The 13,892-nt window shown below is 33.4% G+C and overlaps 1 protein-coding gene across 1 annotated transcript; it reads right to left on the bottom strand.

Moving 5' to 3' along the window:
- Positions 1–3,030: 3,030 nt before the first annotated feature.
- On the bottom strand, positions 3,031–13,399 carry LOC135129896 (protein croquemort-like). The gene is made up of 9 exons (XM_064057166.1): positions 13,220–13,399; positions 5,089–5,490; positions 4,825–5,040; positions 4,485–4,779; positions 4,233–4,435; positions 4,105–4,178; positions 3,956–4,055; positions 3,850–3,885; positions 3,031–3,159 (listed from the first exon to the last, which is right to left on the bottom strand). The coding sequence occupies exons 1-9, from the start codon at positions 13,397–13,399 to the stop codon at positions 3,031–3,033; spliced, it is 1,635 nt and encodes a 544-aa protein (XP_063913236.1).
- Between the last annotated feature and the right edge of the window lie 493 nt (positions 13,400–13,892).

Genomic DNA, 13,892 nt, shown 5'->3' with positions numbered 1-13,892 from the left:
TGCAAAATAAGCCTTATCTCAGCAGGGACTAGATGCAATCTGCTTCTTTGGTGATACCTATTAAGAGTGAGTATATGTCTTTTCATTTAATTATTTATCAGTCAACAAGTAATTTACCTAACAATAATTTCGTGGTTGAGCTCTGTCCAAAAAGTTGGGGTCACAAGATATTTGACTCACAATTCCCAACTAACAAGTTCGCAACAACAGACCCGTATTCTCATCACTAGAGAGCGGATTTTATGAAATTTGCATATCCGTTATTTTTTGCATATAAGTCTTGATATTTAATTTGTGAACGAATCATGCTAATTAAAAATAAATACAGCTATAAAAAAATTGCATATTTGCATATATTTGCCTTCTGCTGCATATTTTACGTAACGGGTGCATATTTTGCATTTTTATCAATTTTTGTGCTACTTTGAAAATTTATCCTATTATTTTTCATTTTTCTAGACCGGTAAGTACGCAGTTTTTCTATTTACAAATACATACTAGAGAATCACAGGAAAAACTTTTTGTTACAATATTTCGAAAAATATTTAAAAACAAATTGTTACCAAAATAGTAATTAAACAGTTGATTACCACTATTTTTTAATTTGTTCTGTTTGTATTTATTTTTTAGTAAAAGTGTGATCTATGTGTTAGTGTGATTTATGTGTTAGTGAGATATAATTAAACACTTTGCAATGTGATTTATGTATTTTTTGTAATAAAACGTAAGCTCGGGAAACCTGTTTTTGTGATTTGTAAATAAATTTAGTTCGCTTATTCAGCTTTTTTTTTTAATTTTTGGAGCATATGCAACTGCATATCTCTGCATATATTAAGAAAGTTACTGCATATTTGCATAAATTTGGTACATATCATATGATCATATTTCCCAAAATTTTGCTGCATATTTTCCGCTCTCTACTCATCACACTCGGTACAATCGTTGTTATATTAACAATAATGTTACGCTCGTTTGAGGGAGACTATGGCGTCGGATGCGATTCATTTTGTTTAAACACTTGCCTCTACCAATTTTTAAAAATATTATTTTACCAACAGCACGAAACAACAAGTGACCAAGAGGTTTTTCTTAAAAACTATCTGCATTGACGTGCATTCCATTCCCCCTCTACACTAAGCCCAGGGTTGTATTCTTCTACATATGGTTAGCTATGTCCCGGACCGACATGTTTTAAATATGGGATCGGGCCGCTGCTTTTTGAGCACGAAATTTAAATTTGAAAAGTCAGGACACCACACTGTAAAAGTACGGTATCGATTTTCAGTTTCTGAAAAATTTTGCTGGCACCTTTTCTCACAAGTCCTTCTTATTGTGTATTGTGGTCGCCTTGCTTTTGTGTAAATTGTTTATTTCAAGATTTAGTATCCGAGTTTTTGCCGATAGCTGCCACCAAGAATGCCCCTTAGGTCCCGGACCTAAGAAAGGCCGCGTCAGATTCAGAGAATTAAGGGATAAATGAGATGCGATTTCGCTCCATATGTTATCTATTAATAAATTAATAATACAGCTTAGCGACTACAAACGAGGTAAGGTAACTAACGGCGAATATGGAATGATTATGTCTGAAAAAAACAATGAGCGATAAAATCTCATCTAAGAGTACGAATTAATCTTATGCTTAAAAAAGTACTAAGCGATTGTATTTATGATTTATGAACATTAAACTAGTGTAAGTAAACAAGCAGGGTTTAACGGGGTTTCAACGGAGGATTGTTGGGATTGCGGCTTGTCATGGTTTGATCGGGATCGTTCTTCGCTATCTTTGATGGTAATCGCTTAAGCCACTTTTCACATTGAAGCCTTTATCTGTCCGTGGATTTAACTAGCTCTCAAACGGATGAACCGATTTCAATGCGGTTTCTTTTATTTGAAAGCCGGTTCAATCGAGAAGGTTCTTACGAAGTGGTTTGATGAATAACTTGGTTCGCATCGTCTTAGAGAGTGAAAGAAGAAAGGGCAGTAACTGCATATGTAGACTTCAAGAAGACTTCCTATAGATGACGTTTCTTTAATGTCAAGTCATTAGAAATCCATTTCTCTTGATTTTGTAGCCGGAAAGGGCGAGAATAGTTCATAAAAGCTCAATTCCCATAATTTAGTCTCCATTAGACCACCCACCAGAAATGCTGGAAAATTCCTTCGAGTTGTCAACTTTGATCAAAAGTGTTGTATTTGAATCCCGGGTCCTCTATGATCAGATGCAATTTTGCATATTAATTGCAATGGAAGTGATTTGATTCGATTGAGTCTGGATAATAGACATTACCCTTATGTGATGATGAAATGTATTCAATTGTGATATTCGGGGAACGACATCTTAGATAAAGAGATGAGAATCGCTACTAAAGTGATTGGTTTCTTCCAACAAGATGGAGCTACAACTCATACTATTCAAGAAAATGTTTCTTAATTTTTGGATTCATCAAAGACCTGGTCTACAAACAACAAATTAATAATCTGGAAGAATTAATGGAGCGAATTACCTTAACATGCGATGAAGTAACACCAGACATACTGCGGCATATTTTTAACAACATGCAACGTCGTGTGATTTTATGTATGCAGCAAAATGGTGGTCACTTCTCACACTTGCCGTAGAATTGATAATAACGAATTTCGCCCTTTTTCATAGCCAAAATAAATTGTTTTTCTTTGCAAGTGTCTTTCTTTTTAACTTTTACAGAAAAATTAAGCAGAAATTAAGTCAGCTTTATCCCTCCAGCGATCGAGTTGTCCTCTACACCTACATCATTATCTAAACATTTTTCAAAAATATTGTTACAATGATCGTAGTTTAAAATCGGCGTGGGTAAAACTCAACAATTTATTTCTTAGTAATTCAAATTTATACTACTAATCAATCACACAGCAATTATGTACACAATTCCGACTGGAAAGGACTTGACTAGACTCTACTTCTCCCATTATCTAGACTACACTAACTGCTCCCGACGATGGTTCCCGTTTAAACATCACGCGATCCTTCTCGAACAGTCGCCGTCACCGCTTCTAGGCTTGTTCTGAAGCATCGATTGCGACTTCCGCTTCCAGGCTTTTCTTTACCGAGCGCCGTCCGGCCGCTGTTACCGACGATGAGTCATCATCGCCGCACATACTAGAAAACCCATAGGCGCCGTACTGGAGCGGCGTATGGGTTTATTTCGTAACAGTATTTTGTAGTTATGCAACTAACAATTACAATTACCTTCCAATCATTATCGTAAGCGCGTGAAAATAATTTTGAAACACCTTGTATAATGCTAAATTCAACAATAATGTTACCGTAGTTAGGTACTTAAAATAAAAGCTTTTAACATGAAAAATGTTACAACCCATTTCGGAAAAATATGTCAGCATTTAACATTTTCCAGATACAGAAATCTTATTAAATCTTATTTGATGGGTAACACATTTTGTATTAACGTGTTAAATACATTGTAACCCATACTTCGATGTAAATGCATAGCAAATAATTAGATAAATAATTACTTAATTATGTAAAGTGATCCTCACGCAAACTTGTTTTTATTTAACGTTATAGTTCATCGTAATAATGAAAATATTATTTTCAATATATCACGATTGTACATCACCCCTGATTATTTAAATCCTCACTAAATTAATATTTTTTCTACAGTATTTTACGCATTCGCTTAAAAATGTATATACATTTGAACAAAAATAGATTTTCTTATAGTCTACAATTATTTAACGGTCAATTTAAATAAATATATACATACATAACTACCACAACACTAGAAATTCATGTACAAATTACTTCTAATTATGTATTTAAAGGTATCGTTTGTTCTTCAAAAGCAACGTTACCTTTTCGTCGCATTTTTGTACATCTTCTGCGTATAACTACACATATACACAAGCTAATCGCTATCAAACATAAACCCATTGATATACAAATCGTACGAAAATTTACAAGCAATTTCACCAAAAATACAAGTAAACCTTGTTGTATTTCGAAGGAGTAGCTAACCCACCAGATCGGACAGAAAAATTTTGGGGCATTTTCAAACATTCTGCAAAAAATATAAAACAATAACAAAACAACTAAAATCTAAAACTTACGATAGACCAGAAACTGGTTGTACTAGCAAATTAGCTTGCAAAGCGACGTTTCCTTTCAGAGGTATACCAGTCGTCTAAAATTACATTTCTGTAAAAAATGTACCTTTTAAATCATAAAAAATACATACTGGTTCAACTATCAAATAAAACTCGTGTTTGCTTTTATTAGGCTCTAAACCATCTACCAAATTAACATAATAGGGATCGGCTTGATAAAAGTGAGGCAGTGATGCAAACGCGGGAAGATTGTGCCTTAGCCTTGTAACATTGATGGTACCAGAAGGTACGCATTCGCCAGTACAAACGCATCTATTTTTTGGGTAATTTGTTCCTAAAATTTTGCTCTAAAATCTATCAATAAGTTCCAAAGTAGTACTTACCGTTGTCGAGGGTTCTTTCCCCTATTACATACTTGTAACCTAATATACTGTTAACAGTTTCTTCGTTTTCAAATGTTAAATTTGCATTTCCTCCCATATCCGACATAAAATATCTCAGAATGTCCTTTTTTAAGTTTCTTGGAAAGTACTGCTCAGCCGAACCGCGAACATCGGCACAAGCATCGTCGTAATATTTTGATTTATTTTGATAGTTCCAGAAATGAATGTAACCAAAAGGTGCATTTTCTCCAGTACCCATGTTCAAAGTCCCTTCGAATTCAGATGTGCCATTTCTCTAAAATCTGGTCTACGAAAAGAGTCAAACCTTTTCTGTACTTACTTCGTAGAAGTAACCAAAAGCGTCCCAATTTGGCAATTCGAAATGGGAGAACAAAGGAGTCGCTGCGGCGATTTTAATTAACGGTTCTGGGTAACCTTCGAACAGTAAATTTCCCACAGATTGCGTCATATAGTGTTTCCGAAAAAATGGCGATAACGTCATGGAAACAGCTTTTTTTGTGTAATAATTCCAGTCTCGTAGTAAATATGATGCAATCTAAAAAACAGTATTCATGTAACAGACAATAATAAAAAAAATAGTTACTAAAGGCACAGGATCCAAGGTAACTATCGGATCCTCGAGATTAACACCCCCATTCTGCTTCTGATGAATCCAATATTTTTTTTGTTTAAACGTCACTGTCCCGTTGTCGTTCCAAGTGATGTTTATTTTTTCGGTTTTTTGCAGAAACGAGTAAGGTCCTACTTCTTCAAATTTCGGTTTAACAGACAAATCGTAAAAATCTTCTGGGTTTGTCCAGTTGAAAAAATAAAAATTCGCGTGAATGTCCACTTGGTCATTTTTCCAGTACCGGTAAATAAGCGAGTTGTTGCGCAATGTCATCAGGTTATCGAAAATCACAGGCCACAAACAAATTAACAAAAATCCACAAACGCCTAATACAGCACTTGCGGCGCACGAAGAAACAGCAATGACCGTCATTTTCTGAAATCATACATGCTTATTGGTAACTGCTATTTAAATACACGTAATATAGCAGAAAAATGAATACGAGGTCTGTATTAATTATAATCTTTACATTGTATTAAAGGATGAACATGCAAGTGCACATATTCACAAGACAAACCACTTCAACTTCGTCGTAACGGTACCAGGAAAAAACAAAGTATATAATTGTAGGTATGCGTGTAGAAACCCCTGATTAAATGAACACTTATTAATAATTATTTATGCTATATACCATACTTCACGCCAGGTTTTTCATGCCTTGTGACTTAAGCTGTAACATTTTAAGAAATTAACAAATTCGTCGCTTGTTATTACACAGAACTTCTCTCGCCCCTGAAGTCTAATCAAAGAAATCCAGACTTTTAGAAAAAATTGTAGCAAATATCAGTCACAATGTAAGAACTAAAGGCGGATTCATAAACCATAAGTATGTTGTTTTATAAAATTTATTTAATATTTAGCGTACAAAATTTTTAAGTGATATCATCAACTTTAATTGGCGTTTTACCATCTACAAGATGTTCCCAAGCTACACATAAAATTTGACAAGAGTCGGTTGTGTGGTTTCTGAGATAATTTGTCTAATAAAAATCTACACAGAAAAGATTAATTCTGAATGTCAACTTCTAAGATGCTCTTTTGATAAAACTTTTGCTTTCTTAATAAAGTGGAGCTTTTCATATTCTAATCTATTTCCAAAAAACATGTCAAATTTTCAGAATACAGGACTTCTATTTGGTGGCTAACACATTTTGAATTAACATTTTAATACATTCGAAAACTTCTGTCGCAATACATTCTAACATTATAACACACATTCTGATAGACATAATTGCAGTTTTTATCAAAATAATTGGATCTACCATTACATAATTACGTGCAGTGAGTTGATTCTCACGCAAACTTTGTTTTCTACTGTAATTGATGCTAACAGTGGAAATATTATTTTCAATATACCACGATTGTACCTCAATCGTAAATGTTTAAATATCTGCTAAATTTTTATTTTTAATTTTAAAATACTTTAAAAAATTGGTCTAAAGAGTTTAGACAGTACTTCCCTCGCTGTCGGAAACTTGACGACTGCATGCCTATTGTGTTTTTTTTCTCATTACATTTTTGTAGTGGCAATTTAAAAAAAAATTGTGATGACGTCATCAACATTTTTGCAAGGACACGTATATCAGTTGGGATAGATGTAGTGTAATACTAAGAATAAAATTATTGTATTTCCAAATTTTCGGGAAAATGAATTGGGTCGTTTTGAATATTGATTTCTTATAATCAATAAAATAACGAAACAATTTACTCAGGTATACGGCGCCTTTTTTTGAACCACCTCTTAAGAAAATCTAAAAAATATGAATGGAATGATATATCACAAGTACAAACTCATAATATTTTTTGCATTTTAGATAGGATTTATTCAGCAAAATTTAAGGGTGACGTCATCAATTTTTTTAGGAGGGATGAACAAATACATTTTGAACAAAAGTTTACCATGCTTATAATAACTTTAAAATATTCCCAAGATTTCGAAGCATTCGGTTTTGTAATTCCTGATTAAATCGATAAAATAAATTCACGCCTTCATTATTTTTTTTGAGTCACCCTGCATATGCAAATCCAAAAATATGAATGGAATGATAAATCACAAGTACAGACTCATCATATTTTGTACAATTTAGATACGATTTATTCGGCAAACTTTTGAGCTGACGTCATCAGTTTTTTGTAGAAGATAACCAAATATATTTTGACTAAAAATTTATTATGCTCTTTATAACCTTAAAACATCTGCAAGATTTCAAAGCATTTGGTTTTGTAGTTCCTGATTAAATCAATAAAATAAATTTACGCATTCATTAATTTTTTTGAGTCACCCTGTATACGCAAATCGAAAAAATTTGAATGGAATGATAAATCACAAGAAGAGACTCACCATATTTTGTACATTTTAGATAGGATTTATTCAGCAACATTTTGTGGTGACGTCATAAATTTTTTAGGGGGGACGACCAAATACATTTTGATCAAAAATTTACCATGCTTATGATAATTTTAAAATATCTTCAAGATTTCGAAGCATTCGGTTTTGTAGTTCCTGAGTAAATCAGTAAAATAAATTTACGCTTTCATTTATTTTCTTGAATCACCCTGTATATGCAAATCCAAAAAATATGAATAGAGTGATAGATCACAAGTACAGAGTGATCATATTTTGTACATTTTAGATATGATTTATTCGGCAAATTTTCGAGCTGACGTCATCAAGTTTTTGGAGGGGATAAGCAAATATATTTTGACTAAACATTTATTATGCTCTTTATAACCTTAAAACATCTGCAAGATGTCAGAGCATTCCGTTTTGTAGTTCCTGATTAAATCAATAAAATATATATATTTACGCATTCATTAATTTTTTTGAGTCACTCTGTATATGCAAATCCAAAAAATATGAATGGAATGATAAATGACAAGTACAGACTCATCATATTTTGTAGATTTTAGATATGATTTATTCGGCAAACTTTCGAGCTGACGTCATCAAGTTTTTGGAGGGGATAAGCAAATATATTTTGACTAAACATTTATTATGCTCTTTATGACCTTAAAACATCTGCAAGATTTCAGAGCATTCGGTTTTGTAGTTCCTGATTAAGTCAATAAAATATATTTACGCATTCATTAATTTTTTTGAGTCACCCTGTATATGCAAATCCAAAAAATATGAATGGAGTGATAAATTACAAGTACAGACTCATCATATTTTTACAGTTTAGATAGGATTTATTCGGCAAACTTTCGAGCTGACGTCATCAATTTTTTGGAGGGGATAAGCAAATATATTTTGACTAAACATTTATTATGCTCTTTATAACCTTAAAACATCTGCAAGATTTCAAAGGATTCGGTTTTGTAGTTTCTGAGTAAATCAGTAAAATAAATTTACGCATTCATTAATTTTTTTGAGTCACCCTGTATATGCAAATCCAAAAAATATGAATGGAGTGATAGATCACAAGTACAGACTCATCATATTTTGTACATTTTAGATATGATTTATTCCACAAACTTTTGAGCTGACGTCATCAAGTTTTTGGAGGGGATAAGCAAATATTTTTTGACTAAAAATTTATAATGCTCTTTATAGCCTTAAAACATCTGCAACATTTCAAAGCATTCTGGTTAGCAGATTAAAAATTAAATTTCAAAATGTTGTTTTATAATTTTGATTTTTTTTCCAAAAATCTGGACGTTTCGGGTGAAAAGTCGATTCAGAGTTGTAAACTACATGTGTAGGACTATGTTATTTTATACAATTGAAAACCCATTTACTATGTACAATTTTGAAGTGGTGGGGATGATTAGACAAATTTTGGTTAGCGTTTTACCGTCTACATGATATTCTTAATATAAGTACAAAATTTCACAACAATCGGTCGAGTACTTTCGGAGATTATCTGTTTAATAAAAATCCGGGACGGCAGACGGACGGACAGACGGACGGACAGACGGACAGACGGACAGACAGACGGAAATGGGAGACCTATTTCTTCGTCTTCTAGGGGTCATGAAAGATCGAGAAAACGTAAAAGTAGAGAGTCGACCGACGGACTCGATTACAATACTTCCTTTGCTTACGCTCGGGAAGTAAAAATAAAAAAATATATTAATGTAACTTTTATCCCTATAACGCCGAAAACACACAAAATATTTATAGACGCGCTTCGCCAACAACGTTGGGATTATCTACCAAAGCTAACCTTTATTCCTAAAATGGTGTGTTCACTCACTTGCCTTTCCCCTAGCTAATATCATGCAAACTTCTTCTCATACCTGTAAAATACTTTTAAAAATTTTCAAATTAATTTATATGATTTATCTCAAAATTTGGATTTTTAAAAAATTCGATTTTTATTCGTTAAGGAAAAAATTTATTTTTTATACAAAATTATTATTGGAGTCCGCATTCTGTGCAAAATGTACTATAGGAACACTTTCTGTACACGAGTGATCCGATACGTGTCAGGTCATGGCGAGTCAGGTCAATTCAGTCAGATCAGATTTCTTTCACGAGAATTTTTATCAAAAATGAATCAACAAAGTTAACTGAATAAATTTTTTAAGCACCTTATAAAATAAATTTACATTCAAATAATAATAATAAAATAAATATTGTGTAAAAATGTGAATCCTAAAAATCTTTTGACTTTACCAGATAAAGTTGGGAGGCTAACAATCTAAACGTACTCGCTGCGCTCGTATTCTAAGAAAATAGCAGAAAGAACTTTTGAAATGCGAGCGCACCGAGCACATTCAGGTATTATAAAAAAAAATATTTAATGGTGTCCCTGAGAAGCTAAATTATTACGAAAAATTTTATTGTTTCTAAAAAGGTAAGTTTAAAGATTGTGATCACAGAAATAGCCTGCTCGTGCTGGTTACGCTCGTATTTTAGAGATTGATTATTTTAAGGTAATTTACCTTGACGGAAACAATAAAAACTGAGTAGTCTTGAAGATCGTTCACTTGTAAATGAACGGAATGATAAATCACAAGTATAGACTCATCATATTGTGGACATTTTTTTAGGTAGGATTTATTCGGCAAAATGTTGAGGTGACGTCATCAATTTTTGGGGGGAGACAAGTAAATATATTTTGAATAAAAACTTATCATGCTTATCATAACTGTAAACCATCTGCAAGATTTCAAAGCATTCGGTTTTTCACATTCAAAATTAAATTGCAAAATCTTGTTTTATAATTTTGACATTTTTTTCCAAAGATCTGAACTTTTCAGGTAAAAACTCAACACATAGTCATAAACTACTTGTGCAGCACTATGTTATTTTATACAATACAATAGTACTTTCGGAGAATTTCATGGCAAAAGAAAATCCGGCTGGCAGACAGACAGACAGCTAGAGAGACGGATAGACGGACAGATGGAGAGACGGACAAATGGACTGACAGACAGCAGACGGGAACGGGAGACCTATTTCTTCCTACTCTAGGGGCATGAAAGATCGAGAAAACGCAGAAGTAGAGATTCCGAGGGACTGGATTACAATACTTATATAAAATATAAGCCCCACCCACCCGCCCTACCTCAATTCTGATTTTTTTTTAATCGTCGTGAATCGAGGGCGAAGCATAATTGTAGAATCCTTATTTTTCTACAAGAAATTACCATCTGATATATGATATGATTAAATCTGGAATGGCTCACTGCATTTTCCCGAAAATTTGGAGATACAACACTGTTATTATTAGTATTACATTGCACCAACCCAATTTGATAGACACAAAATTTTGTAAAGTAAAAACTTGTTCGAAACATAGGCGTAGCACGTTTATTTACATTTAACATTACAGACGTGCATTTGATTTGTTGCGCTGACTAGGTTCCGTGAATGTGGTATAGACAAGTTATAATAATTAACCAATTCTGAATTACACCATCAAACATTAAAATAAAATCCAATGTTTTATATAAAAAATGGAAGTCGAAGCAATAAAAAAGTCTGGACGCCCATCGGCATTGTTTGCAGTTTCTCTGTTTCACTCTCACGTACACAGTCTGAACAAGTGTTGCGACGAAATTCCGGAGGGGACGGAATTTATCATCACGTTAATATTTTTTGGATATGCATATACATAATGACCCAAAAAAATTAATGAATGCCTGAATTTATTTTATTGATTTACTCAGGAACTACAAAACCGAATGCTTTGAAATCTTGGAAATCTTTTAAATTTATGATAAGCATGGCAAATTTTTGATCAAAATATACATATTTGCTCATCCCCCCTAAAAAATGGATGACGCCACCCCAAAATTTTGCTGAATAAATCCTATCTAAAATGTACAACATATGATGAGACTCTTCTTGTGATTTATCATTCCATTCATATTTTTTGGATTTGCATATCCAGGGTGACCCAAAAATGTAATAAATGGGTAAATTTATTTTATTGATTTAATCAGGAATTACAGAACCGAATGCTTTGAAATCTTGCAAATATTTTAAGGTTATAAAGAGCATAATAAATTTTTAATAAAAATATATTTGCTTATTCCCTCCAAAAAATTGATGACGTCAGCTCGAAATTTTGCCGAATAAATCCTATCTAGACTGTACAAAATATGATGAGTCTGTACTTGTAATTTATCATTCCATTTATATTTTTTGAATTTGGATATACAGGGTGACTCAAAAAATTTAATGAATATGCAAACTTATTTTATCGATTTAATCAAGAACTACAAAACCGAGTGCTTTGAAAGCTAATGCGCAAAAAAACATAATAGCCATGCAGTCGTCACGTTTCCGACAGCGAGGGAAGTACTCTCTAAACTCTTTAGACCAATTTTTTTTATTTGTTTTGAGCCGGAGCCGGAGCTTAATTGCAATCCTCATTTTTCTCCAAGAAACTAACCATCTGAAACAAGTTCTTAAGTAATCGTGTTTTTCAAAAAAAATTCATTTGTCAGTAGTGGTTCGTAATTGCAAAATCATCCATCTGAAACATGTTTTAAATTTGTTGTTGAAGAAAAAAGCAAACAATGTATGTATACCTAAAAGGGTTGGTATACAGGCGGCGAATGTAAGCTGTAACGAACGTAGAGAATATTTTCGTAATAATATTATTATTAATAATAATAAATATCGATTTAAAAAAAAAAACACAGTTGCAAAAAGTGCCAACATGTCTGAAGTTGTTTATGTTGTTTATTTTGTTTACGTTTTCTCCGTTTTAGATTGTTTACCATTAAAGGCCCAACCTAGGAAAAGACTTTAAAAATTCAAATTTATTATTGTTTCCCGCTGATTTCAGTCTAGAAAAAACGCCCCGCGAGATATTCAAATGTTATTCAAAATCTTTACCAGTAGTTACTACAATATTATCAAAGAAAATAGTTGTACCTGTAGTTCTTTTATCAATAATTTTTTGAAAAATTGTACAGGCTGATTAAGCCCCAAAAGGCAATCTTCTAACAAGATAAATTCCTTTATGAGTACTCCAAGCTAAAAGTTTACCTGGTTCTCGATCAACCTGTAACTGATTAATTATTTGAGTCAAATTTAATTTACTAAAATACGCATCCCTTGCAAAACTGCGAAAAGTTCTTCAACTTTGGGAATAAGATAATCAACCCCTTCTGTAAATTTATTATCCGTAATTCGATAATCCGCACACTTTTAAGAGTAGGGGAGACCTGTCCAAAACCGTATAGCTAAGCGGAAATGTATATATCTCTGTAATAATACACAATAGAATTGTCAAATCAACATTTTTATTGACCAGTCTTATCAGGTTGTAAGGATCCAATTCGAATTTTTAAATTTCAAACGAATTCCGCGCGCACAAGAAACGGTTGGTAAGAAGAGAAGGTTGGCAACCAACCACCCCAAAGAAAGAGACATGCGCAAAAAGGGCGAGTGTGGTTTTCTTTCTGGTAAAATGCTCCACTTCCCTCTGATCGCTTCAAGCAAACACACCACTTCCTTTTGACCGCTTCGAGAAGACACACCACTTCCTTTCGAGAGCTTCGAGCAACAGGTCGTATTTTTAATTGTGAGTTATTCTGTGCCTTTGCTGTTGTCTTTTTATTTTCCAGTGTTGATCCGTTCCATTGGAAAACCTAGCAGCCCCCGTTGAGCCATTGGGTGTTCCTGATTTCTCATCGTTCTTACGACGAGGTTTTTGTGTTCCTTTTGGCGGTAAGCCGTGTCGAAATCTTCGCATCTTTGGAGAGGTATGTTTTGGACTGGGTCCTGTTTCGCGGCGAGTTTCAAGTCCCGACGGTGCTTCTGACCTCGTGACACATCGACGCGTGCGCTTTTTTCCACTAATCTCGTTTTTTTATCTTTCATCGCAGTAGGGCTTTACAGGAAGTGATTTCTAGTTCGGGCCATGCTTTATTTAGCTATATTTGTGAAATTTGTATTTTGGATGGCGGCAAACGAGTTGTTATTTTCACCGTTCTTTGTTCAGGCAGCAGCCATTTTGAAGCGTCCATTTTGTTTCTTTTAACCGAGCACATGTTTTGAACTATTGAATCTATTGAACAAATTAACAAACATTTTGGGTCATGGGGGGACGTGCCTTTATTCCTTTTATTTAGCCCATCGTTTATCCAACGCCACAGGATTCATCGCATATTTTCGACGCCTATTATTTGGAATGACGAATTCGTCCAACGCCATTTTGGATCTGCAGATTGTCTGCCATGTTTTTTTTATGTGTTTTGTTTGGGGAAATGTATGTGTAATAATGGCCCACAATGTAGCTGAATAATTTCACGTTTTGAATTTTAACCAATAACTTGACTGGACACGAATTATTATTAATCTCATGTAAATCTGT

This window comes from Zophobas morio, unplaced genomic scaffold (assembly GCF_036711695.1).
Source record: "Zophobas morio isolate AGI-343-1 ecotype UQ-CSIRO unplaced genomic scaffold, CSIRO_AGI_Zmor_V1 ptg000017l, whole genome shotgun sequence".
NCBI lineage: Eukaryota > Metazoa > Arthropoda > Insecta > Coleoptera > Tenebrionidae > Zophobas > Zophobas morio.
This window is presented reverse-complemented; position numbering and strand designations above follow the sequence as displayed.